Source organism: Hippopotamus amphibius, chromosome 13 (genome assembly GCF_030028045.1).
Source record: "Hippopotamus amphibius kiboko isolate mHipAmp2 chromosome 13, mHipAmp2.hap2, whole genome shotgun sequence".
NCBI classification, from domain to species: domain Eukaryota; kingdom Metazoa; phylum Chordata; class Mammalia; order Artiodactyla; family Hippopotamidae; genus Hippopotamus; species Hippopotamus amphibius.
This window is the reverse complement of record NC_080198.1, coordinates 101,769,318-101,795,437: the sequence shown is the minus strand read 5'-3', so window position 1 is coordinate 101,795,437 and position 26,120 is coordinate 101,769,318. Positions and strand designations below refer to the sequence as shown.

The following is a 26,120-nucleotide window of genomic DNA, read 5'->3' as shown; positions in this document are numbered from 1 at the left end:
GTGCAGACACAGCCCAAGCCCTCCCGCCTTCACAGCTGCCGGGCACCCCCAAAGGATTAATCAAGACTGGATGAGGCCAAGGCCAATCATGGCTGTTAGGGTGCCAGGATCATGGGTGATTTCTTTTCTGATTTCTAAACTTGTTTCACTTACAACTGAAAGTTTATGTAACATTAAATAACACTCCAAATTCTACACATGAAGGCAAATACACTTGGTTGACCAAAAATGTTGGCCCTAATCCCATCAGTCCCAAGCCTTGGGATTAACTGAGGATTCTCTGGAAATGATGGACAGAGGTCGTTTACAGTTTATCAGTACTTAGCTCCCACAGAGGCTTTGGTCCTAATTCCAAAAGTGCAGTTCGTCAGGAGAGATGTTTTAACAGGAACTGAAGTACAGGGAAAAACTCTCTGGCCTTACAGCATCCCTATGGCTTTTGTTATATAATCTCCTTGTCTGATTTATAAAACATTATTTTTTGAACTTCTTTCTCTTCAGAGCCTTCCATTCACCTTCCTGTGTGGCCAGGCTGTTAAAAAGCTGCTTCACTTTTCGTTTTCTTTCCGCATCCCTTAAAAAAAAAATAATTTTTTGATCACGTTTTGGAGAACATCTTGCTCTTTTTCCTATCTGACCCACAGTCGTTCACATCGGCGTGGGGACTGCCACTCTGTCCAGGACAGACAGAGGACAAGTGAGGGGAAAGAAGCCACCCAGCCCAGCCACCAGGCGCCGGCGTCTGGGTCAGGGAGGCACCCACGCCAGCACCCGCCCAGTGCCCGGACCCCAGTGCTCCTCACCGCTGCACGATCTCCGCGAGCTGCATCCGGGCCAGGAACTGGTTGTCCTTGCGGATTTCCCGGACGGCACCTTTGAACTCGCGCTTGTGTTTGTGGACCAGCCGCCTCCGCTCCTGCTCCTCCCTCGTGCTGCCCTGCTTCTTCCCAAACTCCAGGCTGAAGGTGCAAGGCCAGCCTTGAGGAGGCGGGGTCTCCACATGCAGAGCCTCCAGGCCCCAGGCCAAGGCTGTCCTCGGCGACCGCCCCGGCCTCCCCAGCCCCCCAGCATCACTCCCCCCCTCCCCGGACTGGGGGGCCTCCATCCTCACACTTTGACCAGCCGGGGGGTGAAGAGTTTCAGCGGCACCGGCTTGCTCTTCTCACAGACCAGTGGCGGGTAGTGCTGCGGCTGGTTTTCCATCTCCATCAAAATGCTCTGGCTCAGCTCCTGAGACACGGGAGAAAGCTGACCCCACCCGCCACCCGTTGTGGCCCCCCTTTCCAAGGGCCTGGCTCTCCCAGAAGCAGCCACCTCCCTGCAGCGTCCTCCCGGCAACCAGCTGAGCAGCAGAACAGAACCTTCTCTCCCAGGAACCTGTCCGCAGATGGCGGCCCGTGGGGAGCACACACGAGGGGACTGAGCCCATTCACACACGGGGAGCCCCCAGGCCAAGAGGAGGGCGCCTTGCACAGCGTCCTGTCGCTGGGCACAGGGACTGTCCTCAGAGCCCAAGTGGCCTGGGAGGGACATGGGCCGCGGGGCGGCCGGCCTTGATTCCCAGCGCTAGAACCTGTGTGACAGAGGCACCCACTGACCTGCCCCCACTCACAGCCGCGGGGGGCAGAGGCCTCACCTGCAGCTCGGGTGGGCGGTCGTGGGCAGCCAGGTGCTCCGTGAGGAGGGCTCGAAGGGGCCGCATGATGTCGTGGAAGGAGGGCAGGGTGCCATAGGTGAGCACACAGCGCTTCACCAGGGCCAGACACACGGCCAGGCAGGACAGCCTGTGGGCGACACTGGCCTCAGGGCGAGAGGAAGGGCCCCTCCTTCTAGTTACCAGCAAAGGCATCATCTTGGCAAAGATGAAAACCCTCCACACACGGCTTGGAAAATCCCCACGTGGGCCACCAGACCCCGAGGTCAAACATCTGCCCTGGGCAACGGCTCCTACCACTGGCCGCCGGCATCAGGAGTTAAAGAAAACACCCCGTTTCCCTGAATAGGAAGGAACGTGGCTGGAACTGGGTAACAACTTGAAAAGAGTAGTTTTGTTTTTGTTTTTGTTTAAACAAAAGAAAAAATCAAAGTTTAATAACACATACACATGGGAGAGATCCAGGAAAACAGACTCGCTCCAGTGGCCGCAGCCCTCATCTTAAATAAACTCTGTTTTAGTTTTTAAATTACTAAAACTATTTCCAAAATCAAGTAGATATACTTTGAAAATAACACACATTCTGGAAAGCTTTTTTTTTCATGGAAAAAAATGGCCATCAGGATGTGAACAGACATGTCTCCACAGTTTATGAATGGACAATAAGCACATGAAAAGATGCTCATTACTAATCATCAGGGAAATCAGGTCAAAATCCGGAGAATCCCCTCATACCCATGAGGATGGCTACCATCAAACATCCAGAAAGCACTGCTGACCGGGACGTGAAGGAACCTGCGCCGCCAGCAGGGACGTGAGGCGGCATGGCTGCTGTGGAAGCCAGTGTCGGAGGCGCCTCGAAACGTGAGAATTAGAATCACCATCTGACCCACCAACTCCATTCTGGGTATAAACCCAAAAGAACTGAAAGCAGAAACTGGAAATGATACTTGTACCCCCATGGCCACAGCAGCTTCAGTCAGAATAACCAAAAAGTGGGAGCCACCCAAGTGTCCTCGGATGGATGAGTAAACAAAATGTGGTCCATTCACACAACGGAATACAATCCAGCCTTAAAAAGTAAGGAGGGCTTCCCTGGTGGCGCAGTGGTTAGGAATCCGCCGGCCAATGCAGAGGACAAGGGTTCAATCCCTGGTCCGAGAAGATCCCACATGCTGTGGAGCAACTAAGCCCATGCGCCACAGCTACTGAGCCTGTGCAACCAGAGCATGTGCTCCACAACAAAGAGAAGCCACTGCACTAAGAACTTCACGCACCCCAATGAAGAGTAGCCCCTGCTCTCTGCAACTAGAGAAAGCCCGTGCACAGCAACAAAGACCCAACGCAGCCAATAAAAAATTAATTTAAAAAAAAAGGTAAGTAAATTCTGACACATGCCAAACATGGATGAACCTTGAGGACATGATACTCAGTGGAATAAAATAAGCAAGTCACAAAAGGACAAATCCTGTATAAGTCCACTTATATGAGATCCAATAGAGCAGTCAAATCCAGAGACAGAAAGCAGGATGGTGGGTGCCTGGGGCAGGGGCGGGGGCTGGGAGGTGGGAAGGAATTAGTCCTTAATGGAGACAGAGTTCCAGTTTGGGAAGATGAATAAGTTCTGGAGATGATGGTGGTGATGGCTGCATGACAAGGTGAATGCACCTAATGCCACTGAAGCAGACACTTAAAAGTGGTTAAGATGGTAAACATTATGTTATCTGTATTTTAACATAATAAATTTCAACCAAAATATTTCAAATAACCATATTTAAAAAAATCAGAAACTAGAAAGACTTACAACAAAAAGGCCTAGCCCCTCCTCATTCTACTCCTCCTACTACAGACTAAATGATGGGACCCCACCAAATTCCCTAACGTGACGGTATTTGGAGGTGACTGTTTCCCAGCCCAGGAACACAGATGTGTTTCCATTCACTTATGTCTTCGTTAATTTCTTCCAGCAACTGTTTTGTAGTTTTCATTGTATCAGTCTTCCGCCTCCCTGGATACACTAATTCTTAAGTATTTTATTCCTTCTGATGCTATTGAAGATAGAATTGTTTTTGTAATTTCCTTCTAGATTGTTCACTGTGTGTAGAAATACAACTGACTTTTGTGTGTAGACTCTGTATCCTGCTAATTTGCTGAATTCATTTACTAGACCCAATAGTTTTTTTGTGGAACCTTTAGGATTTTCTACATATAAAATCATTTCACCTGCGAACACAGAGAACGCAGGTGCATCTTCAAGGCTGGGTGCTGGGTCATGTCTGGTTCCTGCCTGGCCTCTCTGAGGTCTAGACTGGTGCCACGGCCCAGGGCCCCGGGCTGCACGTACCTGGTGTGGTTGGCCTCCGTCTCACTCTGGGCTCTCAGCCCCACTGCCCACTGGAGGGACAGGCTTCTCCTCGGCCACGAGGCCATGTCCTTCTCATCAGAAACCAAGAGCAACTCCGAGTTCTTCCCAAGTGCTCTGAAAGGGTGCACCAGCATGTAACCTGGATTCCAAGTGGACAGGGACAGAGATGGCCTCTGAAGTTACTGGGCTCGCAAGGCAGGCTCTGCAGGGTAAGGCCTTTGGAAGTTCATTGTAACAAACATGCACTGCGTTTACCGCCAGAGACAAGTGACGGCCTTGGCAGGGGCACCTGGGCCAAGTGCAAGCATGGACCAGCCCTGCCCTCGTAGGCAGACTAGACTGACTATCAGAAAGAAACAATAGACAAAGAAAAGCAGAGGAGGGTGAGGGGGTCCGTCAGGAGTGCTGGGCGGGTGGGGGCAGGATGCAGGACCTTTACTAGGTCAGAGAAGGCCTGCTCCAGAGACCCAGGGAGTGAGGAGGACTTAACCCTGTCGTCACTCAAAAAAGCAGTCGCGGCAGAGGGAAGGGCGCCGGGCTAGGCCTGGTCCAGGCACACAGCACACGGCTAGGCAGAGGGAGGGGGCCAGGGGGCGACAGCCAGTCCACCGGCCAGTCCCGACTCCACCGCCCAGTGCACTCCACTGCGGCTCCTCCTCCTGCACTGCAACCATCCTGGCGGGTCTCCCTGGGCATGGGCACGGGGGTGCCCACCCCCACGGCTGGCAGAGAGGAGCCCACAGTGCAGGGCTCTGAGCCATCACACAGGCAAGTTTCTGCACGTGGTTACGAGGGGAAAGCAGAAGGGCAGGAAAGGAAAAGGGAGGCTGGGAAAGCAGACCCTATAGACATTGGAGGAACAGGGGACGAAGGGATAGCTGTCGGATGGTGAGAAGGCGGGGAGTGGGTGGAGGCCTGGGGAGGAGCTGCGGGTGTGTGTGGGGGTGACAGTTCAGAAGAGCAACAAGTGCTAAAACTCTGCTTCCAAACTGCAGAACACTGCAGGACCCCACGAGCGCTGCTGCGACTACAGATACAATGTGAGCTGCGTGAGTGAGTTACAATGTTCCTGCTGTCACTTGAAACAGGTAGAAACAAAACAGTAAATCTTAATGGATGTATTTTACTACCCCCCCACCCCTCCTCGCCAAGTTATTTCAACACACAATCAATATAGAAACCTGCAGTGCTGCATGCATTTCTGGTAGTGAGTTTTGCCATCTGGGCATACTTCACACTCAACGCAGCTCAGACTCGCCCCACGTGGACACTGGCTACTGTGCAGGACAGATACAGTGGGATCCTGACTTCTTCAAAATGGGGGTGAGTACATGTCCACACAGAGGGAAAAAGGATGCTGCTGTGGAGGACAGACGCGAGAGGTTTGTCTTTTAACTTTTCCACATGCTAAGGCTTCTACAATGAACATCAATTACTTTTAAAAGGCTTAAATAGGGCTTCCTAGGTGGTGCAGTGGTTAAGAATCCGCCTGCCAATGCAGAGGACATGGGTTCGATCCCTGCTCCAAGAAGATCCCACGTGCCACGGAGCAACTAAGCCCGTGTGCCCCCCCCAAAAAAAGGCTTAAACAATTTCCCGAAGTACGATATATTTGAAAAAGCTCCCTTGGATCAACCCACCTCGGCTCTGCTTGTTCGGAGTTGCAATGTAAAGAATCCCAACAAGAAAACTGATGAGCTCAGGGATGAACCTCCGGGACAGAGACACGTAGTCCAGGAACACGCAGCACACGAAGAGCCCCTTCACCACGTCCTGCAGCGACTGGACGGGGCACTGGCAAAGGAACATAGGCGTGGTGCTCGGTCGGGAGAAGCGTTCCAAACACCTGCGCTAGGCGCACAACCTGGCTTCCCTGGGGGGCCGTGGGCCCTGACCCTCCTCTGCACGGAGAGGAGCACCATCCTGCACAGCGGCGTCAAGGCAAGTGCAATGCAGTCACGCAAAGAGCTCTGTGATTTCGAGGCCCCACCTTTCAGGATGAGGCAATTATAATCACCCATCACACGCCCCATCGAGGGGAAGGGAACTTTTTGGACTTTTAAAGCCAAAAGGGGAACAGAACCCAGATCAGACGGGATGCCTTCACCATTTTGCGGGGGTCACGCCCTCTGCACCTCGTCCAGGAGCTCTGGGAGGGAGCCGCGGCCAGCTCGTCTTCACAGGCCCCCGTCGCCGTGCTTTCCTCACTCCCGCCCGAGGGTCTCCTCACGCCCTGTGTGGCCCGAGGAGGGGGGTCCTGTGGTACCTTGGTGAGCAGCTGGCTCATACACAGCAGCGCGGGCGTGGTCACCGGGTGCCAGAAGTCGGAGGTCGGAAACAAGATCCCAGCAATTTTCAAGTAAACGAGCTGGAAAGAAAGGGCCCCACACAGATGAAGCAGGGGCGGCACACAACCCGACGCGTATCTCTGAGCTGCCCCACAGAGGCTGAGACCCGCACCCGCTGAGCAGGGTGGCTGCAGGCTGCCCTTGAGCACTTGACCCCAGACGGGTGGGACCCGGAAGGCTGATAACTGAGACACCAGAAGCACCACCCTGTCAATCAGGCTTTTCGAGGAGCCTGCTGACCCAACAACACAGAGCCGGACTTGTCACTTCCTGCCACTTGCCGCTCATTTCAACACAAAGACCAGAAAATGGAACAGACTGAGCAGCATTTCTTCCGTGACCAGAGCTGGCGGCACAGCCCACGGCCCCCATGAAGCGGGCAGCGGTCTCTGTGCACAAGCGGGGGAGCAAGAAGCCCACAGGTTCAGGTCCCCAGGACCACGCACCCCTGGGTCAGCCATTAAGACTACGTGTGGCACTGTTCACGTAGAGATCAAACCAGGAACTCCATTAGCGAGCGCACGCTGCCAGCTGCCCGCTGCCCCTCCAGGCCTGGCCCAGTGCGCTCTCCACATGGCTCTGCAGGCCCCGGGCAGACCACTCCCCCAAAGCCCCAGCCCCTCCGTATGCTGGACGGCGGGCGGCTGCAGGGCAACGGCCGGGTGAAACAAGGCCCCACTCACCACGTCCAGGCCCGGGAAGGCTGCGTGGCCTCTGGTCTCAACCACGCCCTCCATCTCGTGCATGGCGTCCCGGAGCACAAATTTCACGGCGTCGCTTGCAGCTTCCGGAAACATCTGGCAAAGACTATACAACTGCCTGTTAATCAGAAACATAAATCGGGGGAGAATGTAGCTAACGAAAACATAGAATCCCCCCCCCCAACCACCCACCTGCCAACGAAATGAGCTAGAGCTGGAAGCCCTGGGTGAACCCACTTTTCCTCCTACTGACACCTGGCTGGCCGTCTCTGTGACCCAGGGAGCTTTTTCTATTAGCGTTTCTGTTTCTGCTGTTTCCTAAGAACCTGGTCATGACGTCTCAGGAGCAGGGGCAGGAGGAGCTCCATTTGTACTTGTCACACCACAGGGAGCACACCCTACAGGCCGGACGTGGCTGACGGCCCTGAACCCCAGGTGCCTCACGCGCGCTCCTGGGGGCAGAGGCTGCTCGGGACGGAGGGGAGGGGTGTGGTGTGTGGGCGGCCAGCCCGAGGGCACCACCAAGCACCTGCTTTCACTGACCCTCCCAACGCTGCCCCCTGCCCGCCGTGCCCTCCTCTAGCCGCCACAGGGCCAGGAGCCACCAGCAGCTCTGCTCTCACGGGCCTGGTGCTGAGGGTGCAGGGTCTGGCCCGGAGCCCCCACGCAGGACAGAACAGGCGAGCGAAGGAGCTGGAAAAGCAGCCCGTCAGATTCTAGGCGCAAACCCGAAGGGACCCAACTGTCTTAGAGCCCATTTGTCTGCAGTTAACAACAGGTCCCATCTCCTGGGTGACAGGAGTGTTGTGTTACCATGACTCAGCAGCAGGAAGCTGTACTGAAACCACCACATCTGTGCGTGCTGTGGGCCCATTTTCAAGGCTGCCTTAATAACTCCAAAGTTATTTTATGATTTTACTAAACCGTACAAAATTTGTTCGACTCAGCCCCACATTCCAGACAACCCACCATGTTCACTTACACAACCAACTTATCGATCACACCAAGGTCCGGTGGGTCACTCGTGGCCAAATCTCCGACGTATTCCAAAAGGAAGCCGAACAGTTTCTGCAGACACAGGATTGGGTCCAGGGCTCAGTGCCGAGCCCAGGACAGCACCGCAGCATAGGACGCCCGGCCCCCCACATCCGGGTGGGGTGAGGGCTCAGGGCCAGGGACAGGGCACATGACCGAAGCAGGCAGAGGGGCGCAGAGCGCAGGGTCTGCGTGCACGCCTCCTTGGCGGGCAGGTGACACCTGAGTCCCAGACTGAGAGCGTGCCCGGCCCCACACCCTGTTCTGTAAACGTGCAGCGTTTACACAGAGGACAAGGCACGTTCCTAGTTACCTGTCTCCCCAGAAGCCTGGCTTTGCTGCATGACAGGCACGCGAGGTGGACTCTCGTGTGAACTGAGGTCAACGGTGCGGCCTCCTCCCGGGCCTGTGTGGGCCTCAGAGCTGACGCACGGCCAGGCCTGGGTCTCTGCCGCCACCCAAACCCACCGTGAAGTCTCGCGGCTGTGAGCACGGGGTGCATGTGTGACCGTCAGCTGCACGGCTACGATGCCTACACAGACCAGGGCTCTCCCCCGATGCTCCCCCCACAGCAGGCAAACGACCCCAGCGTACTTCTAGTTTTGCTTTGTTTCCTGCTGCGAGACTTGGATGGTTGCATTTTTGAATTCTCTCCACAACCAAAAGCTGCTCTTCCATCGATCTTCCCAATAGTAAAGACGTCAGCTCTTCGTAGGATTCGGGAGCTATTATCAAAACACACAAACACGTTCAACACGTCACTTGTAAAATAAAAATTACGTTTCTGGTGACACAGAGGTAAAAACTCAACACAAACTAAGTAACAGTACTTCTTTACTTCACCCAAAGAGACTATTTAACCTACTTCATAGAAACACTCATTTTGTGTAATTACTACAACTACATCTAACATGTGCCTGTCTGCCCGCCAGGTGCCCGCGACCAGCCTCAATGAGAAAATGACCCCAACCTTCCCTCCACATGGAATTTACTTCAATGCCAGACACGGGGAGAGTGGAGGTGACCGTGCGTGGATGGGACACTGGGACCGTTCAGAACGGCTGGAAGGAGCCACGTGAGCAAAGCAGCATCACCGCCTGAGAAGCCCACAGATCGAGGCCACGTGCAGGAAGCCAGCCCCACCCACCGGTGCATCCTCTGGAAATACGCTTAAGTCACAGGACAGCTTAGGCCTGCAGACTAGGACTGGACGGGGTGTTTATACACGGGACGAAAGGGCCCGCTGTGTGCTGCGTGACACGTCACGAGGCCTGAGCCCGGCTCCACAGCCGCCCTTGCTCACAAAAGGTGGACTCATCAAGGAGCACGGATTCCGGCCGGCGGCACTCAGGTCAGGCCCCGGGGGATGTCGGGAGAGGACGACCGTGCCTGTCCGGGAGGCCAGGACAGCACAGACGGGGCCCTGTCCGTGTGTCCAGCACCGACCCTGTCCCCACTCCACTAACGCGGCCCCCGCGGTCATTGCCCAGTTGTGTCTACCTGCGAACGTATAGGGCAGCTCGGCCCTGGCTGCCTCCCGCCCATCGGCTGCCGACGGCTCCCCACGCGTCGGGTGCTGCTGCCCCTGGGGCCTCTCGCTCCCATCCTCGCTCTCCACGTCAGACTCCAGGTCCGAGTGGCCGTCGGGGCCGTCGCTCTCCTCCGGGTCCCCCGTGCTCGAGCCATCGCCCTCTTCCTCCTTGCTCTCACCCTCCTCCTCTTCCCCGCCTGGCTCCTCCTCTTCCCCGCCTGGCTCCTCCTCGGCGTTCATCTTTCCATCCTGGGAACAAACCGCGGAAATCAGAGGTGTCACTCTTCTCGGGGGACAGCAGCTGGGACGGCCTGTGACCACATCTAAGTGCCATGCACACGTCTGCTGGGAACATGCTCCCCCACCGGTGCTGCACTGTCCACGGCGCGGGGCCGTGCTCCCACCCTCTTCGAGGCTGTTTCAAGTCACAGGGGCTAAAGGCTGGAGACCACATTCCCCACGTCTCTGCCGCAGGACCCCGGGCAGGGCTCTCTCCCGGGTGCGGAAGGCACCCCAGGGGACAGGCTCTGGTCGCTGTGGGTGTCTAGCAGCCCCACTGCTCGTGGGGCTGGGAACAGCTGGGTCGTCGGGGGCTTCCTGGCATGTGGGCTGCACGCGGAGGTGGCAGGACCTCAACACTGGAGGGTGACCCCTGATGACCTCCCCCAGATAACCCAGTGGTTTGTGAGAACCCAGTTTCCTGCCTGGAACCCTTTCTCCTCGACTCCCCGCATCTTCCTGCTCCAGGCCGGGCTGACGCACTAGAAAGGGAGACCTAATGGGGCTTGGGAATGAGAAACCGCACCCCATTAGAAAGAATCTCAGAGAAACTGCTTCCAAAAAGACTTCCAATTTCCATCTGTGGTAAATCTATTAGGTGAAATACCAGCAAACACGTTCCTTTAATTAAAAAAGAAAAATAGGAAACGAAAGCAAACGTCTTACTTTGTAAGAAAGCAAACGCCTGTCATCTTTGTCTAGTACGAAGCCATCACTTAAGTCATCTGCCGACATGTGTTTTGGTCTCTTAATACATTCATCCTCATCCTTTCCAAGCATCCTTCGGAGCCTTTCAGCCTGAGCAGGAGAGAGAGAAAAACTGTCTGTTGTGCTGCGAGAACATGGCAGGGACGCATGCTCCTTGGGTTCCCTTGGACCTCGCAGCTGCTTCAGGCCTGCTTTCTGCTTTCAGTCTTCAATCAGACCTGCAAACCCTTGGCAAGCATTGTATGGGAGATTTATTTAACAAAAATAAAAATAAATATTGTGGCAGAAATAAGTTCCAGTCACAAGGAAAGAAAACCTGTTACCCTGAGGTCTTTCTGGTCAAATGATGCTGGACAGCTGTGAACTTCACTCACCACCTGGCCCCAGGAGAGGAACAGGACACTTTACACTGAGGTCTGTGTCCCACTGAACTGGAGCTCAAGTGCGGTTTCCATTTGAAAACATGCAATGGACACAGGAGGCCCGTGAGGTGGGCGTATAGAAAAGGCCAGATGTACGACAGTGTGCCCTCTATTTCATTTTTATTTTGTAACATAAGAAAATTTTAAAAACCTTGAAGAAAAAAAAGGTGACTAGGTAGTACACTATATCACTAGCAGTTGTTCTGAGATAAAGGGATGAGAGAAAAAGTCATTTTTAATTTGTTATATTGGCTATTATCCGCATTTTTTGCTTTTATAGTTAAAAAAAAGAATAAAACAAACTTGTTTATAGGCTAAAAAGGTTCTGTTGATAAAAGAGCACACCCCGAGCCCATGTTACGAAACAAAGCGGATAGGGCCTCAAAGGTCGCAGCACCTTCCCAGGGCGGCACCCCAACCCCCGCCCCCAATACCTCCAGGCGTCTGAGCCGCTCCTGTTCCTCCTTAGCCAACTCCTCCTCCGTCTTCATCCTGTTCGAGGGCTGTGCTTTCATTTCAAAGCCGAGCTCACGAACCATCACGTCATATGCATCAGGCTAGCACAGGAAGAAGAAATTTTTTTAAAAGAAAAGACCCGCATAACCAGCTTCCTGCAGATCCCAGTCGTGGCTGGACACCTTTACAGAAAACGCTAAACCACGTCCTGAGTCTTTTCTTCTTGGATGAGAGTGGCCTGTTCTAATCAGGCTTGAGGACACTTTTAGGTCATATACGACTGTTTGCTCCCCAAGAATTCTTCTCAAAATATACCTGTTTTAAGAAAACTAAACATTTCTCATCTAGGCGTTAAGACACCCAAATGGGATTCTGGGTAAAGTAAGGTTGACTCAGAGGGGCAGACGGCCACACGGCAGGGTCATCTGGTGAAATCCTAGTATTTCCTAGAAACGAGCTACTCATACAAATGCAGCTTTTCCAACAATTTAAACTAAAAACAATGTGGTGGGAACCAAATGTTGTTTAGAGCAAAAAATAAGTAAATGTATATATCAATACAGAAAGGTATAAAAGGAAAATTCATACACCATCTGAAGGTCTGCCCCCCTACCCTGCAAGTCTTCTCATGCCAAGAAACAACCATTTTCTTCAGTTTCATAATTCCAGAGCAGATATTGAAGTAACTTTTAGTCTATATCCACCCCGACATAACACACATCAGATAACTCAATATAAAAGTTTAACAGAAAACTTAGGTCCTAAAAAGGAGAACAGCTGCCTGGCTCCCATTTTCTGCAAAGAAAGGTCCAGGCTGGGTCTGAGGTGCTGGCCCCACCTTGGGTTTCTCCCTTCCATCTTTGCTCTCTGACTTGGGCGTTTTGCGAGCCAGGAGAGTCTGGATTTCTTTCCAGTCTTGGTCTAGCTTCTCTGTGAGTTCAAGGGCATCTTCTCGTTGAGCTTGTCTCTCCCTCTGGGGAAAAAGAACAGACGGAATGCACTCTGTTACTGCCAGCGTCCCACGCACATCCAGGCCCCCCTGGACAGCTGCTCAGCCAACAGCTATTGTGCTGACACGAAAAGACACCACGAGAAATTAGCATCTCAGGATCCCACCATGCGGAACGAATTTCCTGCTGTAAAACTTTCCTTTAGAAGCTCTGAGCAGTTTCCTGTTAGCAAAAAACAGCCATGTTTTGCAAACCATGATACATGTCAAAATACTAAAACCAACCCCAAAATCGAAATCCCCCCCAAAACCAAAACCCCAAGAAACCATGAGAAGTACATGTTTGATGAAATTTAAAATGTATTTTGTATTCCTATTCAAAGTGAGCGCTTTCATTAAATTCATAGAAAATATTAAATACAGCCTAAAAACACACAGGGAGAAAAAGCTGGAAATGTTTCTGTGGTGTCTTAGGATGGAAGCGCTGCACGCCGCAAACGCCACGGACGCACCTTCTCCTGCTTTGACTTAGCGATAAGCTCGTCGATCAGCTCTCTGCGTGACTTGGGCTGTTCCCTCTCCTCGCCTTGCTGCTGAGAGGTCTTCTTGTGAAGCAGCCCGCCGCCGCCTCCAAAATGGGCCGCAGTCAACTCGGCTGCAGACAGAGACAGAAAACCCCTGTGAGGTCCAGGCCTGGCTAGGAGGTGGGTTTTGTAGCCGATCCGCCAATGCTTCTCCGAGAGTGGTCCTGAGAACCAACTCCACGTTCAAGAGAAAATTCTCCTCCACAACGGCCGCAAGCACAGCAGCACTTACATGCTCAAGATGAGCCCCTCACAGAAGACCCAGAGGCATAAAAAGATCAAACGGCTGTGAGCCTAAGAACCTACTTTTTAACTGCGCCCATGTCTCAGAAAGATGCACATACGCAGCAAACCAAGCTGGCATCTGAGTCTTAAGCGGGAGAGCCCAGGATGGGGACCACTTCACACCTTCCCTGCCTCACAGAGTCCCGGTGGCAGGAGCTGAAGCCGAAGCCAGAGTCCCTGATTTCTCGGCTGCCCGAGTTACTAGGGAGGGAGCGAGAAACCAAACACTGGGAATGACGATTTTGGAATACGTGGAGGAAGGAAAACACCGCTGGCTCCAAGGGGGCTGCCACTTGGGGGCGCTTCTCTCTGCAGCCCAGAGCCACTCCTACCCTGGCTCAGCTGAGAAAACTACAAGATCTTACCCTGTGCAGGGTCAGGCCCCCCCCACACCATCCCAAGCCACACAAGGGAACAACCTAAGCCACTGGACTGCTTCTTCTCATTCTCCTGGATAGTCCTCTTGTTTCTCTGAGGTTAAAAGACACAAATTCTCAACCCCACTTCACCCCCCGTCTCAGCTCCAAAGAGCTGCCTCCCCACTTTCACGCCAGGCTGGCTCTCCCAGCTTCTCCTCCGCAGCAGACTCTGGCCGACTTAAAGGCTGGCGATCGCTCCTCCCAGAAAGGCTCTGTTGGGCCTCACCAGCAGCTCCTGAGGTTGCAACACGTGCAGGACGCGGCCCCCCTACTGCCCTCCTGACGCCTTCCCTCAGCTGCCTGGCAGGTACCCCAAACCCCCGGGCTCACCCTGATTCCTCTCCATCTCCCATGCCTACAACGGAATTTCAGGAAGACCTGCTGGCCCACCCTATCCAACTCTGTCCTTCCCCACTCAAGTCCCTCCCGAGGAAGAGCCAACATCGTCCCCGAGGCCCAGGAGCCCGGTCCACCCGTCTGTGCCATTGCCCCCTCCAGTCACCAGGCTCCTGCATGACCCCCAGAGGCCTGCACGACCGCCACCTCCTCCGCAGTGCTACTCAGGACCACCTGGCAGGCCCAGGTCACCCTGGACTTCATTCCCCGCAGCACCTTCACTCTGACGGGTCCACGTGACTTAGTGATTACTTAGTTTATTGTCTGGGTCTCCCAGAAAACGGAGCTGTTGGGGGGCGTTACTCACAGCTGTTTCCCCAGAACCGAGAGCAGCGCCTGGCACAGAAACCAGTATTTGCTGAATAAATAAATCAGTGAAGGAGTGATTCCTCTGCTTCCTGCAAAGTTTACTGTGTTAGAAAACACTACCACTAAGTATCCTACTAAGTCAAAGTCGTTCACGATATTTTCTGAAAATAAAAATTTACAAAACATTAACTAACGAGATGGTATTACATAAATGATTCCAAAAAGGATTCTTGGAGAAAAGAAAACAATAAAATCCGTCAGTGTGCTTATATTGATAAGAGGATTTAATTAGAAAATTAGGGTTGACTTTTAAGATGAAATTCTCCTAATCTAGGAAAACATATGTAGTATGTAATTGAACAAAATAGAATGCTTCCTGATGATTCACTTTTAAAGATACAGTAAATATATTTGTTTTCGAACGTAACAGGCTTTAACGAGTTACCTGGATTTTTGTGAGCCCATAATATAACTCAAAGGAGGATGGGAAACCTCAAATGAACAGTTGAGTCCCCAGGACCCAACACTTGACAGAATGAGAATCTGACTTTTCCTCTATCCATCTGAGCACCACAGCCTCTCACGCCAGCAAGGCCGAGGCCACCCACCTCGTAATGAAAAACCAGGCTACCAAACGTGCGGGTACCATGGTGGTCACCTTCAGTCACGGTGAAGGTGAACGTGTTTAAAGTGAAGGGCGCATAAAAAGTCCTGAACAACAGAAAGTGCAAAGAGAACGGCCCTGAAGATGGACTACACTCCCTCCTCAACCACGAGGCCTCCGCAGAGTCGTGGTCCACCTCCCGGTGCTGTGGACAGAACCACAGGCCGCCCTCATCCCTAGGCCTTCTGCCCCAGCATCACCCAAACACCAAAAGGCAGTCATGGCTTTAACGTCTTGGCTTTGCACACACCAGAAAGAAGGAAAAGTTCCGAGTCAGCTTCAGTTTTGTACAGTTTCGTCCTGACGATGCTAAATAGAGGACATGCTAACTTACAAGCAGCTCAGTGTTACGTCCCCCACAGAACTGCCATAATGGGTTCCACAGTAGACAAAGGCTAAAAGAACCACGTAAACACCGCTCGTGCACACGCTGGGCCAGGACGATACAGCAGTGAGGGTCCGTGCGGAAGAGCTGTCTCAGGGGTCAGTGAGGTGGGCTGCACACATCACCCTGTTTCTCTAAGCTCACGGGCAAGAGGAGCTGTGGTGAAGGTCAAATAAGACAAGGGATGACTGAAGTGTTTCTCAGCCTGCAAGCCTGTCTGTCTTATCTACGGATGCACCCTCTTAAAGACCTCCGCCTGCCTCTTCCAGGTGTCCCAGCAGGGCGGGAAGCACTCAGTGGGGGAGCAGGCTGCCCTCCCCCTGCCCCACCGGGCCTCACCCGACAGCGCTCCCTGGTCCTCCGCATCGCTGTCGCTGTCGACAACGTCGTTACACTTTTCGACGTCCGCCAGAGACTGGCCGTAATGAGTTAACTCTTCATCCTCGTTTAGACGGTAGGTGCTTTTCTTTTCATGTTGTCGCTGATAGAATAGAAAAAATAAAAACAGGTCTCCTAAAATTTCCACATCCATTTACATCAAAAAAATGATTTTTTCCCATTTTTGTGCAATGTGACGATGTAGCTTTAAGATTACTCTGCATCGTTTGAGCAATGATTCAGATATAAACAGAACCCACAGAAGGTAAATAAATCAACGGGCCAGCCTAAGGCGCTGGGAAATCGTGCAGCTCTACCCACCAGGAGTGCGCCACAATTCACTGGGCCCAGTTCAAGGCAGCAGCATAATCCAGAGCTGCAGGGCGCACCACGGCTGCTTAAGATATTCACCCGCCCGACTGCTATGTGCAGAAGGCTGCTCCACCCTGGCCCCACCAGGCAAGGTGCGCGACTCAAGACCCACCCACTGTGCACCCACAAAAGTATAAATGAATGAGGGGAAAGGGCTGTCTCCTTGTGCTCGACTTCTCTGTAAAACCACAGCCAAAGAGCCTCCTCCAACAGTTGCCATACCTGTTGTTCCAGAGCAAACCTCTTCAACATCTTCTCCTCTGGGCTTATATGGGTATTGTATTCTCCAAAGCGTTTATCTCTAAATACGTTGGACTTATCCCTTTCTTTGTATTCCTTTAGCAAAGTCTGGGAGCGCTGAAAAACAGATCATAGAACAATCTCTCACTGGTCCTGGCAACTCTGAGCTCGGATGGCTTGGCAACCTTAGTCCCCAAACGGGAGACGATGATGCTTCTGGTGAACTGGAAGTTGCTACTAACAGTCCAAACAAGCCCAACGTATTGGCTGGAAAGACTGAACTCAATTCCTCAGGGAAACTGGTCACTGCCATACAGGGAAGGCAAAGAGGACAGTGTCTGGAACCTAGGAGATGCTCTAGGGTGTGTATTAGTGCTTCTGTGCCTCATACCAAAGGGTGCAGCCAGAAACCAGCAGAACAAATGAGCACTCAGAGGCCACTCTCTCAGGTGAAGAAGCCAGAGGAGCTGAGGGCGTAGCTGAGAGTAAGGGAAGCAGGGAACAAGGAGCTGAGAGGGAAGCCATTCATGTCAGTGACAACGTCAGGACCCACTGCAGACACAGCAGCAGCAGCAGCACTGCTTATCTTCTCTTCACTTGTCACACATAGTGAGGTTGTTTGCATACAGTCTGTCTTTGTCATCTGCAGACTCCATGTCTGCGTATCTGTCTACAGCTAAAACCAATACCCCAGCACCTTGTGGGTCGTTCACAGACATACACCTGACGCCCAGGAGGTGCAGTCAAGAGTGAGGACTTGGATTCCCACAGGCTGCACCACTTCCCCGCGAGGACTCTGGGAAGCGCCTACAGCCTCACCTATAAAAGGGAGAGAGTGGCAGTTCCTACCTCAGGCTCTTAAGGAGAAATGAGAAAACGGAGGCTTACGTGGTGAAGACAAAGATGTCTATTCTGGAGTCCACGCAATCCCCATCCCCACCCCCCAGCCTGCCCTGGGGTGTGTGATGGGGGCGCATCGGAGCCAGCTATAAGTTTGTATTTTCTACTACTACGGCCAGCTCCTTGCAGTAAGGGCGGTGTTTGATTCAATTCAAAGATCAATTGGACAGAATACAGGTTAGGAGCCTGTGAAGGCAGGGCCAGGTGTCACTTTACCTTTACCTCTCTCTCTCCACCTGCTGCAACACAGCTTAAATGTAAGTGCTCAGTGGCCCGTAAAGGCTCCACAGACGTTCGAACCCAGTGCAAACCCCAGCCCCTGCCAGCTGTGAGGAAATTTACTTGTCCTTTCTGTGCCTTCATGTGTGCACTAACCTACTAATGTCTCCTCCTCAGAGTAACAATAAATATTGCAAAACAAACCAATGAGCATGCCGCAGAAGCTGCACAGAGAACGCCACCCGAACTAAATCTGAAAGTACAGAGTACTCTGGAACCACAAGCACAGGAAAGGTGAAGGCTATGAGATGTTCCAAGGTAGCATTTCAGTTAGCCTGCCAGGGGCAAGGCCGTGTGCTTCACGGGAGCGATACATGCGTTCTTCACGCATCTGCTGAGCATCCCATGTGATCCGCTACCCTGTGCGGAAAAAGACCCAGGGTCCCTACCGCAGCAGAGGTCAGTCTCCACGAGCACAGAGCGGAGCAGGTCCGCGCAGGGGTCACGGCGGAGAGTGATGGCCTCTGCCTGAGGGAGCCGGGCCCGGGTGCCGGGTCTCCCGGGGGCACAGCCGTTCTGCAGGCGGGTGTCGCCCCAGCCCACGCAGAAGCAGGGGCACGGGGAGGAGGCCCGTCCAGCCGCCGCGTGACACAGGCGACCCACGCCGGCTCGGCGCGCCGGGCGCCCCGCGGAGGACGGGCTCCGAGCGGACGCCGCCGCCGCCCGCCTACAGAAGGCGGGAGCGCGCAGCCCGCCCCGGACTCCTGCAGGCTCGGCCCGCGAGCCGCTCACCTTCCGCAGGGCCCGCGCGCGCGACACGCCGGGCAGCCCCACGTCGTGGCGCGTCTTCCTGCCCAGGACCTGGAACTTCTGCCGGTTGACTTTCACCTCGAACGGGTTGGCGCTGGGCCTCGCCCGGCCGCCCCGCGCGCCCGCCGGGGCCCCCCCGGCGGACCTGGCCTTCCCCATGGCGACCCGCGCCCACCTCAGGGCGCCGAGCGGGAGGCGGCGGCGGGGGCGGCCCGAGCTCGCGGGCCCTCCTCAGACGCGTGCGGCCCCCGTCTCGCGAGAGCTGAGCCGGCGCGGAGGCTCCACGTCGGGTAGCCTGGCGCCGCGCTCCCCGCTCCGCCTCCTCGCGCTCGGGCCGAGCGACTACAACTCCCAGCTGGCCGCGCTCGCGCCCCGCCCCCTCCGCCCCGCGCGGGGCCTTGTGGGAGCGGCCGAGGCCCGCGCGGCACCGCCCCCGCCTCAGGGCTCCGGGAGCGCAGCGCTCTGGCTCGGCGTCCGGGAAGCCGTTGGCGGGAGCCGGCCGCTCGGCGGGTAGGCGGCCGCCGCCGCCGCCGGGGGCGCTACCCCTGCCAGAGAGTCCCCGCCCGGGCGATGGGACCGACAGCCCGGGCCAGGGCGCGGCGGCGCTGACCGCGGGGAGCCCGCCCGCCCCCGCCCGGGCCGCAGCCCCGGGCCCCGACGGCGAGGCGTCCCGGCGCCCGCAGCGTCCGAGGCGGCGGCGGCGGCGGCGGCGGCGGCGGCGGCGGCGGCGGCGGGAGCAGGAGGAACGGCGGCCCGGAGCCGGGTCCGACCCCGCGTCCGGCGAGCGATGCTCGGAGGCTGCCCCGCCGCCGCCCCCGGCCCCGGCCCCGCTTGCTCGCGTCCGCAAGGCCGAGTCGCGACGGCGGCGGCGGCGGCGGCGGTCGTCCATGGAGCTCGAGAACCTCCTGGCCAACTCGATGCTGCTGAGAGCGCGCCAAGGTGGGTGCCCCGCGGCGCCCGCGATGCCCGGGGGCCCCGGCAGGACCCCAGCCCTTCCGCGGAATCCGCACGCGGGGGCGGCCGGCCGGCGCGCGGGCAGCGCGGGCACCTGGCGCGTCAGCCGCTCCGTCGCCTTTCGGCGCCTCGGGACCCCGGGCACGGTAGCCCGCGCTCCCTGCCCCGCGCTGCCCCGGAGCCTGCGGCACCAGGCCCGCAGTGTCCTGCCGCCCAGGGAGGAAGCCCGCAAGGGGGAATCCTGCCTCTGCAGTCTTTCAAGGACCGGGAAGAGAATCCTGCGGACTACCCTGGGAGACCCTTGCGTCCGTGTGTTTAGGCGGTTACTTGAACTTCGCTTCTTGCTTTTGAGGTTTGATGGTGTTTGAGACCTTACGGTGCGTTGAGTGGGTTTTAGTCCAACTTAGAGGTAGATTGAACACGTTGGTAAGAATTCACCCTGATAGCGATGTAGAAGCAGCAGTTGGCCCAGCCCTTTTGCTGGGAGAGCCCAGGAGGAGAGTGTTCTGTGGAATCCCACATGTCCCCCCTCCTGCCTCCCGAGAGATGGGAGAGCTGGCGGCCCAGCCCGCCTGTAGATCTTCAGCCCCTTCCCTCTTACAGCTGCTGTGGGAGCAGCTGCTTCATCTTTGTGCTGGGAACGGACTAAGTGCCTCCCCGAAGGATGTATGTTTAAGACGACCTGGAGGAGGTATTTTGTAGAGCACCCCCCGGGGGCTTCAGGACTCCTGGGCGCAGATGTCAGCACAGGGATGCTCCTGGTGACTTGGGATGCTGTCGAGAAGCGTCCGTGAATGCGTCTCGTGATTAGCATGCAGGATTAACGTCTTGTGAGAGCAGTTAGCCTGGAACACAGCTATCTCAGATTTGGGGGTTTTGTTTTCTTTTTAAGCTCCCCCCGCCACCTTCCCGTTTGTATCCCAAGTGCCTTTTCCAGAGGAAAGATCTGGATTAGGATGTGCATGGTTTCTCTGCACCTTAGAGACCCTGAATCAGAAACACTGTGCAGGAAACTCTTGAAGTCACAGCGAGTGATACAGAGAATTTACCCCTGAAGTTAGGGTTTAAATGGAAGGATTCTGAGTGAAAAAGTAGGGAACTTTTATTATGTAAAGTGTTTGTTATGTTAGGAGTTGAAAATTGAGAGCTCAGTATCACGTGCTGACTGGAATTCCTTTGAGAGGAAGAGCTGAGGTTGGGTGGGAGGGAGCTGGTCTTTCTCTCCTGTTCAGGCAGTGGGGCCCTCAGAGCAGTAGCGTCCAGAGGGCCGTGTGGTTGTGTCTGGTGCCCCCCACTCTGAGCTCAGTTTGGTCACAGAAGTGGCTCGTCCTGTGTGGAAATCAGGTCTGACTGAGGCTAAACCTGTTTTCTTTCCACTCTGCGTTTGTATCTGGGTTTAATCGATAAAAAGAGAACATCGTACCAAACAGACTTCCTCGTAATGCTGTAGAGCTTAGGTAATGAGAAAGATGTAAGTCTTCTCTAAATGCTAAATAACACTAAAGCACTATTTTCTGCGAAAACGCCTAGGGCCGCAGTGCTAGTTTTATAAAGGAGTCTCAATTTTTGTTGCCTGAAGTATTAACTTGGGGTGTGGTACCTCTTAGGAGGCCTGCCGCAGTCAGCAGAGAGTGTTTGTGCCTGCGTTGAGTTATATCAGTGTGGGTAATGCTCAGAGAAGCTGGATATGAGATTTTGGAAAGATGTGAATACTAAATGCTGCGTGTTGGTTATGATTCAGGGTTGTTTTCCTGAGTTGTAAACTGTGTTTATTTGCTTTAGACACTTATAGAGTATTTCTCAGGAAGTGTCTTTGTGGACATGTGTCTGTTCATGGCTAGCCCCTGGTTCAGTCTCTCTGGTGGACAGAGCTCAGCAGTTATATGTTGGCCCTGGGAATTGCCGTATCGCTTTAATATTATTAGTGAGTCGAGTCATTTTCTAGGTTTACTTCAAGACTTTTTTTGTTCTCAGACAGGTTTGGTGGACCCTTTTCTCCTTCTCAGGAATGTCGCAGGTCAACGCTGCTTTGCAAACCCGTGTGTGTGTCACTGTGGCAGGCACACTTTAAGGAATTATGAAATGATCATTTTGTTAATAAAGTAAAACACAAAAATCACTGCTTGTTTTGAAACTTAGGATTTTTTTTTCCGGTGTAATACATTTGTGAAGAAATTTGTGACCTTTAATTGCTTTGAATGATAAGCAGAAATTGTTTCACATCATACGTCTGAGGAGACCTTAACGCCATTTTTGTCCCTTGGAGAAACTGACCACATAAACACAGAGGCAAGAATTTATGGTATCTACATTAAATGTGGATTTTGGTCTTATATGTAGCAATTCCATTTTGATTTCAAGTTGTCGTTTTGTGTAGCAGTGTGTTTAGCACCTGACACATAGCTAATATACCTGCTGTCGTTAACCCGCTCTCTTCCTGAGGCTCAGTCCTCCCCAGGATTGTTGTTGCAAGGAGTTTCTAGAAGTAGCTTACATGCCTTTCAGTTCCAGAGGTATAGTAGCCAATATTTTTGTTTCCTCTGTCACACTTAATTTGTTCCTATACGCAAGAGATACTTAATGCGTTTTTCTTGTGTAAGTACAACTTTTGGGTTCATTTGGACGTGTTCTCGTAGGCTTACTGTTCCAGCTTTCTGTGCAGCAGGCCCCTCTTGCTTATTTTCTTGTTTGGTTCTTTCCATCTTTCAGGGCCCTGTTTACCTTCATCCTCTTTGTCAGTTTCTCTGATCTTCCAGCTCAGAGGCACTCTGCCCTCTGGGAATTTGGAACTTGGCGTTCATAGCACAGTGTAGTCAGTGATTCTTTCTCAGGCTACATTGTCATCTGTGTAGGGCAGGACGTGGCTCTTTTATTTTTTATCCCTTTCAGTGCTAGCCATATAATTGGCACTTAGTTAACAATTGGAGTTTAAAGGGGCGATTTGTTTTTTGTTAAATTCAAGAAAGAGAAGGTGAAATGTGTGCTGAAAACTAAAGGACTGGCTTGATATGGAGGGAATAAAGCATGTTCAAGTTTGGCTGCAGAGCCTCATGGCTGAGCGCGAAGAATAGCTAACGTTTGTCCAGGCAGTCTGCTCAGTTCTTTATGGTCCTGGTCTGTAAAGTCCAACTTACAATAACCCTACTTCGTGGTGCTGACAGGAGGATCGCATGGAGTAACGTGGCACAATGCGTGGCGCTGAGAATGTGCTCAGCAAATAATCACAGTAGTTGTCATAGATTTTGTTGTTTTCTCTAGAGTCACGATGAAGAGCAGGCACTTTGACATTGCAGTTGTGATGATTGAATTGACCTTGAGCCTGGTTCCTGTCTCTTTCTTAGATTTTCCAAAAGCATAGCCTTTCTCTTCCTGAATCCCCACTTGCAGGAGGTCTTCGAATCTCGTTTATCCTTGAGCTTTGTTATTTCTCTCGTCCGTTTCTTTGTCTCTGTCTTCACCCAGGACCCTCTTAGATGGTTCTCGACACCTCGTAAGTTGACCGAGGGCAGTGGTTTCCCCTTGCCAGTCTCTACTTCCAGAGTTTCTTCTCTTTTATCATCCCCAGTGCTGCTGGAATGCTCTTGCTGAAGCACAAATTTGTTCTCTTTAATCTCTTGTTTAAACTTTGGCCCTGGAGCTTCATTCCAGGTCAAGTACAAATGCCTTAGTTCATCGTGGCCCACAGGGTCCTGCCTGACCACTGGCTGCTCTCCTCTCCTGTCCACAGCAGCTGAGCGGGTCACACCATGTCACACCTTCAGGCTTTTCTCTTCCACCTGGCAAAGTCTTCTTCTTTCTTCCTGTTCCAGCTCCAGTCTTTTCTGGGGAACGTCCACATTCCTGCAGGAGGCGTGGTCACTCCATCCCTCAAGCCACTGCTGTGCTCAGAAGGAACGCTTCAGCGCTTGGCATCCCCAGGGGCAGCTTCGGGTCTCCCCTTCTGTGTCACCGGCACCTGGCACAGTGCTGGCACTCGGTTTGTGCTCTGCAAATGCCAGATGCTGGCTGGAGGATGAAAGAGCACATCTCAGGAAGTCTCTCAGTACTGGCGATAACCAGAAATTAAGGTTTCAAAATAAGCTATCTTTTTAGACTGGCAGTCTGGAGATAGGGAGCAGAACCTGAGATTTTATTCAACTTTGGGCTGTCACTTGGCTCCATACTTGTAAATGCTAAGTGCTTTTTATTTTATTTTGAATACATATTTCTATTGTTTTTATTAAATCAGGATTTTATTCATTTTTTAAGAATTTACTGAAGTATAGCTGATGTACAGTGTTGTGCTAATTTCTTATTGAATCAGTATTGACATGTTTAATTGTATCCCCAGTGCAACCTGTGGATTCCCCTCTCCATGTTTACATGTTCCTCGCTAGCAAAGACAGCAGTGTCAGCCAGAACTAGTTATGAGGTTAGCAAGAGGCCAGGCACACGTGTTTTCCTTTCAGAATGTGAACCTTTGTTTCTACCCAATGGAAAGCGAGTTCTAGCTCAGAGGACCCAGCGCAGTTACCTTGGCTGCCCCCGACTTCTGTGCCAACTTGTCACACTTCCGGCAGAGACCTTGGGCTTGAGCCTTCGCATTGTAAACCTGTGGCTCTTTTTCTGAGTGTTGTTTTGACACACACAGCGGATTTGTGAGGCTGACGTGGCTGCTGAACTGGTGGTGTCCTCCCTGGGCCTCTAGGGGCAGCTTTTATTATCCCCGTGAGAGTTGAGGGAAAGACTTGAAGTGACTTGCTCAAGGCCACATCGCTGGTAAGTGGGAGCGTCAGGGTTCAAGCCCAGGTCTGTCTGGCCCCAAAGTTCGCGCTCTAACCAACCATGTAATGCTGTCTGTTGAAAGACTTCCTCTGTTTACTGCTTTTAACCCTTTTTAGTGGGTTGATGCTTTACCTTTAGCCTCTAAATGTGGGAAAGTGTCTCTGTGGCTGGCTGGACAGTGTGAAAGCACAGATGCCGAAGGCGGGATGTGGCGGGGAGGGAGGGGCACTGTGTTCTCACCTGTGCAGGGAGGAGGCCGGCAACCTCGTCTGTGTTCAAGGGTCAAGGGCTGAAGAGCCCAGAGTGGTGTTCTGAGTTACAGAGGAGCCACTGCAGGGTCTGAGAGTGAGGCTGGGACTTTGGGGAGGGTCAGGGCCGTATCCTCGAGCCCCCTGCTGCTCCTGTGTTGAGTAGATTTGCCTCCCACGCTCTGGTCTTTCTGTCAGGCTGTCCCCTGGGTCAGACGTGGTGCAGTCTTGAAGGAATGTGCTTTCATAGAGCCGAGGACAGACTCAGCTCCACCGCTTCTGTCCTATGTGTTTAAAAAAACATTTCCAAATAACCAGTAATTTTTGAAAATCAGAGAATAGGAGGACTTATGACAAAAGCCCAGACCCTCCCCATTCTACTCCTGCTGTAGACTGAATGTTTGTATCCCCCCAGAATTCATCTGTTGAAACCTAAGCCCCAGTGTGATGGTATTTGGAGGTGACTAAGTCACGAGGGTGGAGCCCTCGCGAATGCGATGCGTCCCTCTTAGACAAGACCTGGGGAGCTCCCTCACCCCTCGTGCCACGTGAGAACACAGTGCGAAGACACCGTCCATGTCTCAGCAGACACCAGAGCTGCCAGTGCCCTGATCTTAGCCTGTGAGAAATAAGGTCCTGGTGTTTATAAGCCACCCGGTCTAGGGTATTCCGTTATAGTGGCCCCAGCAGACTAAGACACCTCCCCAGGTGCAGTCATGTTGAGCCTTTCCTTGGCTTCTGTTTTAGCTGTCCAGCTGATCGTGGTTGGGTGTCTAAAGTATAGTGTTGATCAGTTCAGACTTTTCTGAGCTCATGCCTTTAGACGAGGAGGTATCTCACTTAAACCAACTCTGTCTTTTCCTTTGTCAATATAGTTAAATCACTGTTTTTAACTCTTGTATTGGTTATCTTTATAACTTAAATTAAGCTTAGATTTTTCATTCTTGATTTCTTCCAGGTATGATAACTTGAGCCAAAATGTTTTACAATAAAAAAGAAAAAGTATGGGCCTTCCCTGGTGCTCGAGTGGTTAGGACTCTGAGCTTCCACTGTAGGGGGCACAGGTTCAATCCCTGGTCGGGGTACTAAGATCCCATAAGCCATGTGGTGTTTCTAAAAAAAAAAAAAGAAAAAGAAAAGGTATTTTCATTTTTGACAATTGAAACATTGGTAAACATTTCTAACTGTTTTCCTCTGAGGCATTTTATTTGCAGGAATGTATTACATCCTTAGAAGAAGAATCCCAGGATTTTCCCTCCCCTGTGTTTTTATCTTGCTTCATGGTCTGTGATGCCAGCAGCGGTGGTCAGTCCAGAGGGACCAAACTGATGGCACAGGAGCAGGTTACTCTGCCGCTTTTCTAGATCTTTGCGTTGCACATCAAATGTGGGCTGATCGGGCTTCCCTGGTGGCGCAGTGGTTAAGAACCTGCCTGCCAATGCAGGGGACACGGGTTCGAGCCCTGGGCCGGGAAGATCCCACATGCTGTGGAGCAGTTAAGCCTGTGTGCCGCAACTACTGAGCCTGCGCTGTAGAGCCTGCAAGCCACAGCTACTGAGCCCACGCGCTGCAGCTACTGAAGCCTGCATGCCTAGAGCCTGTGCTCTGCAACAAGAGAAGCCACTGCGATGAGAAGCCCACTCACCACAACAAAGAGTAGCCCCCGCTCTCCACAGCTAGAGTAGGCCTGTGCACAGCAATGAAGACCCAACACAGCCAAAAAAATAGTTAATAACAATAAAAAA

The 26,120-nt window shown here is 53.0% G+C and overlaps 2 protein-coding genes across 4 annotated transcripts in view; one reads left to right on the top strand and one right to left on the bottom strand.

Moving 5' to 3' along the window:
• Positions 1-292: 292 nt before the first annotated feature.
• On the bottom strand, positions 293-18,695 carry NOP14 (NOP14 nucleolar protein). 2 transcript variants are annotated; one of them, XM_057706586.1, is made up of 18 exons: positions 18,392-18,695; positions 16,463-16,597; positions 15,830-15,971; positions 12,961-13,103; positions 12,338-12,472; positions 11,478-11,600; positions 10,580-10,711; positions 9,604-9,883; positions 8,698-8,828; positions 8,051-8,136; positions 7,051-7,186; positions 6,286-6,387; positions 5,660-5,813; positions 3,999-4,158; positions 1,637-1,784; positions 1,112-1,248; positions 804-959; positions 293-574 (listed from the first exon to the last, which is right to left on the bottom strand). In XM_057706586.1, exons 1-18 carry the CDS (start codon positions 18,566-18,568, stop codon positions 475-477), a joined length of 2,577 nt encoding a protein of 858 aa, XP_057562569.1. In that variant the 5' UTR covers positions 18,569-18,695; the 3' UTR covers positions 293-474. The 2 variants fall into 2 exon arrangements, with proteins under 2 accessions (XP_057562569.1, XP_057562570.1); XM_057706587.1 differs by having other exon boundaries at positions 1,112-1,230.
• A 491-nt stretch (positions 18,696-19,186) lies between these two features.
• The window catches only part of GRK4 (G protein-coupled receptor kinase 4), a 67,929-nt gene continuing 60,995 nt past the window's right edge, over positions 19,187-26,120 (top strand). For both annotated transcript variants that reach the window (XM_057705331.1, XM_057705329.1), the window contains exon 1: positions 19,187-19,348. In XM_057705331.1, the coding sequence (XP_057561314.1) occupies positions 19,297-19,348 (52 nt within the window). In that variant the 5' untranslated portion in view covers positions 19,187-19,296. The remainder of the gene's footprint in view (positions 19,349-26,120) is intronic.

Excerpts from the sequence above, each read along its gene's own strand:
- NOP14 (XM_057706586.1), bottom strand. The coding sequence starts at position 18,568 with ATGGGGAAGGCCAGGTCCGCCGGGGGGGCCCCGGCGGGCGCGCGGGGC. Across the intron at positions 8,829-9,603 it reads GCTGCCCTATACGTTCGCAG|CTCCCGAATCCTACGAAGAG; the intron begins GTAGACACAACT and ends TTTTGATAATAG. Across the intron at positions 6,388-7,050 it reads CCTTCCCGGGCCTGGACGTG|CTCGTTTACTTGAAAATTGC; the intron begins GTGAGTGGGGCC and ends CTTTCTTTCCAG.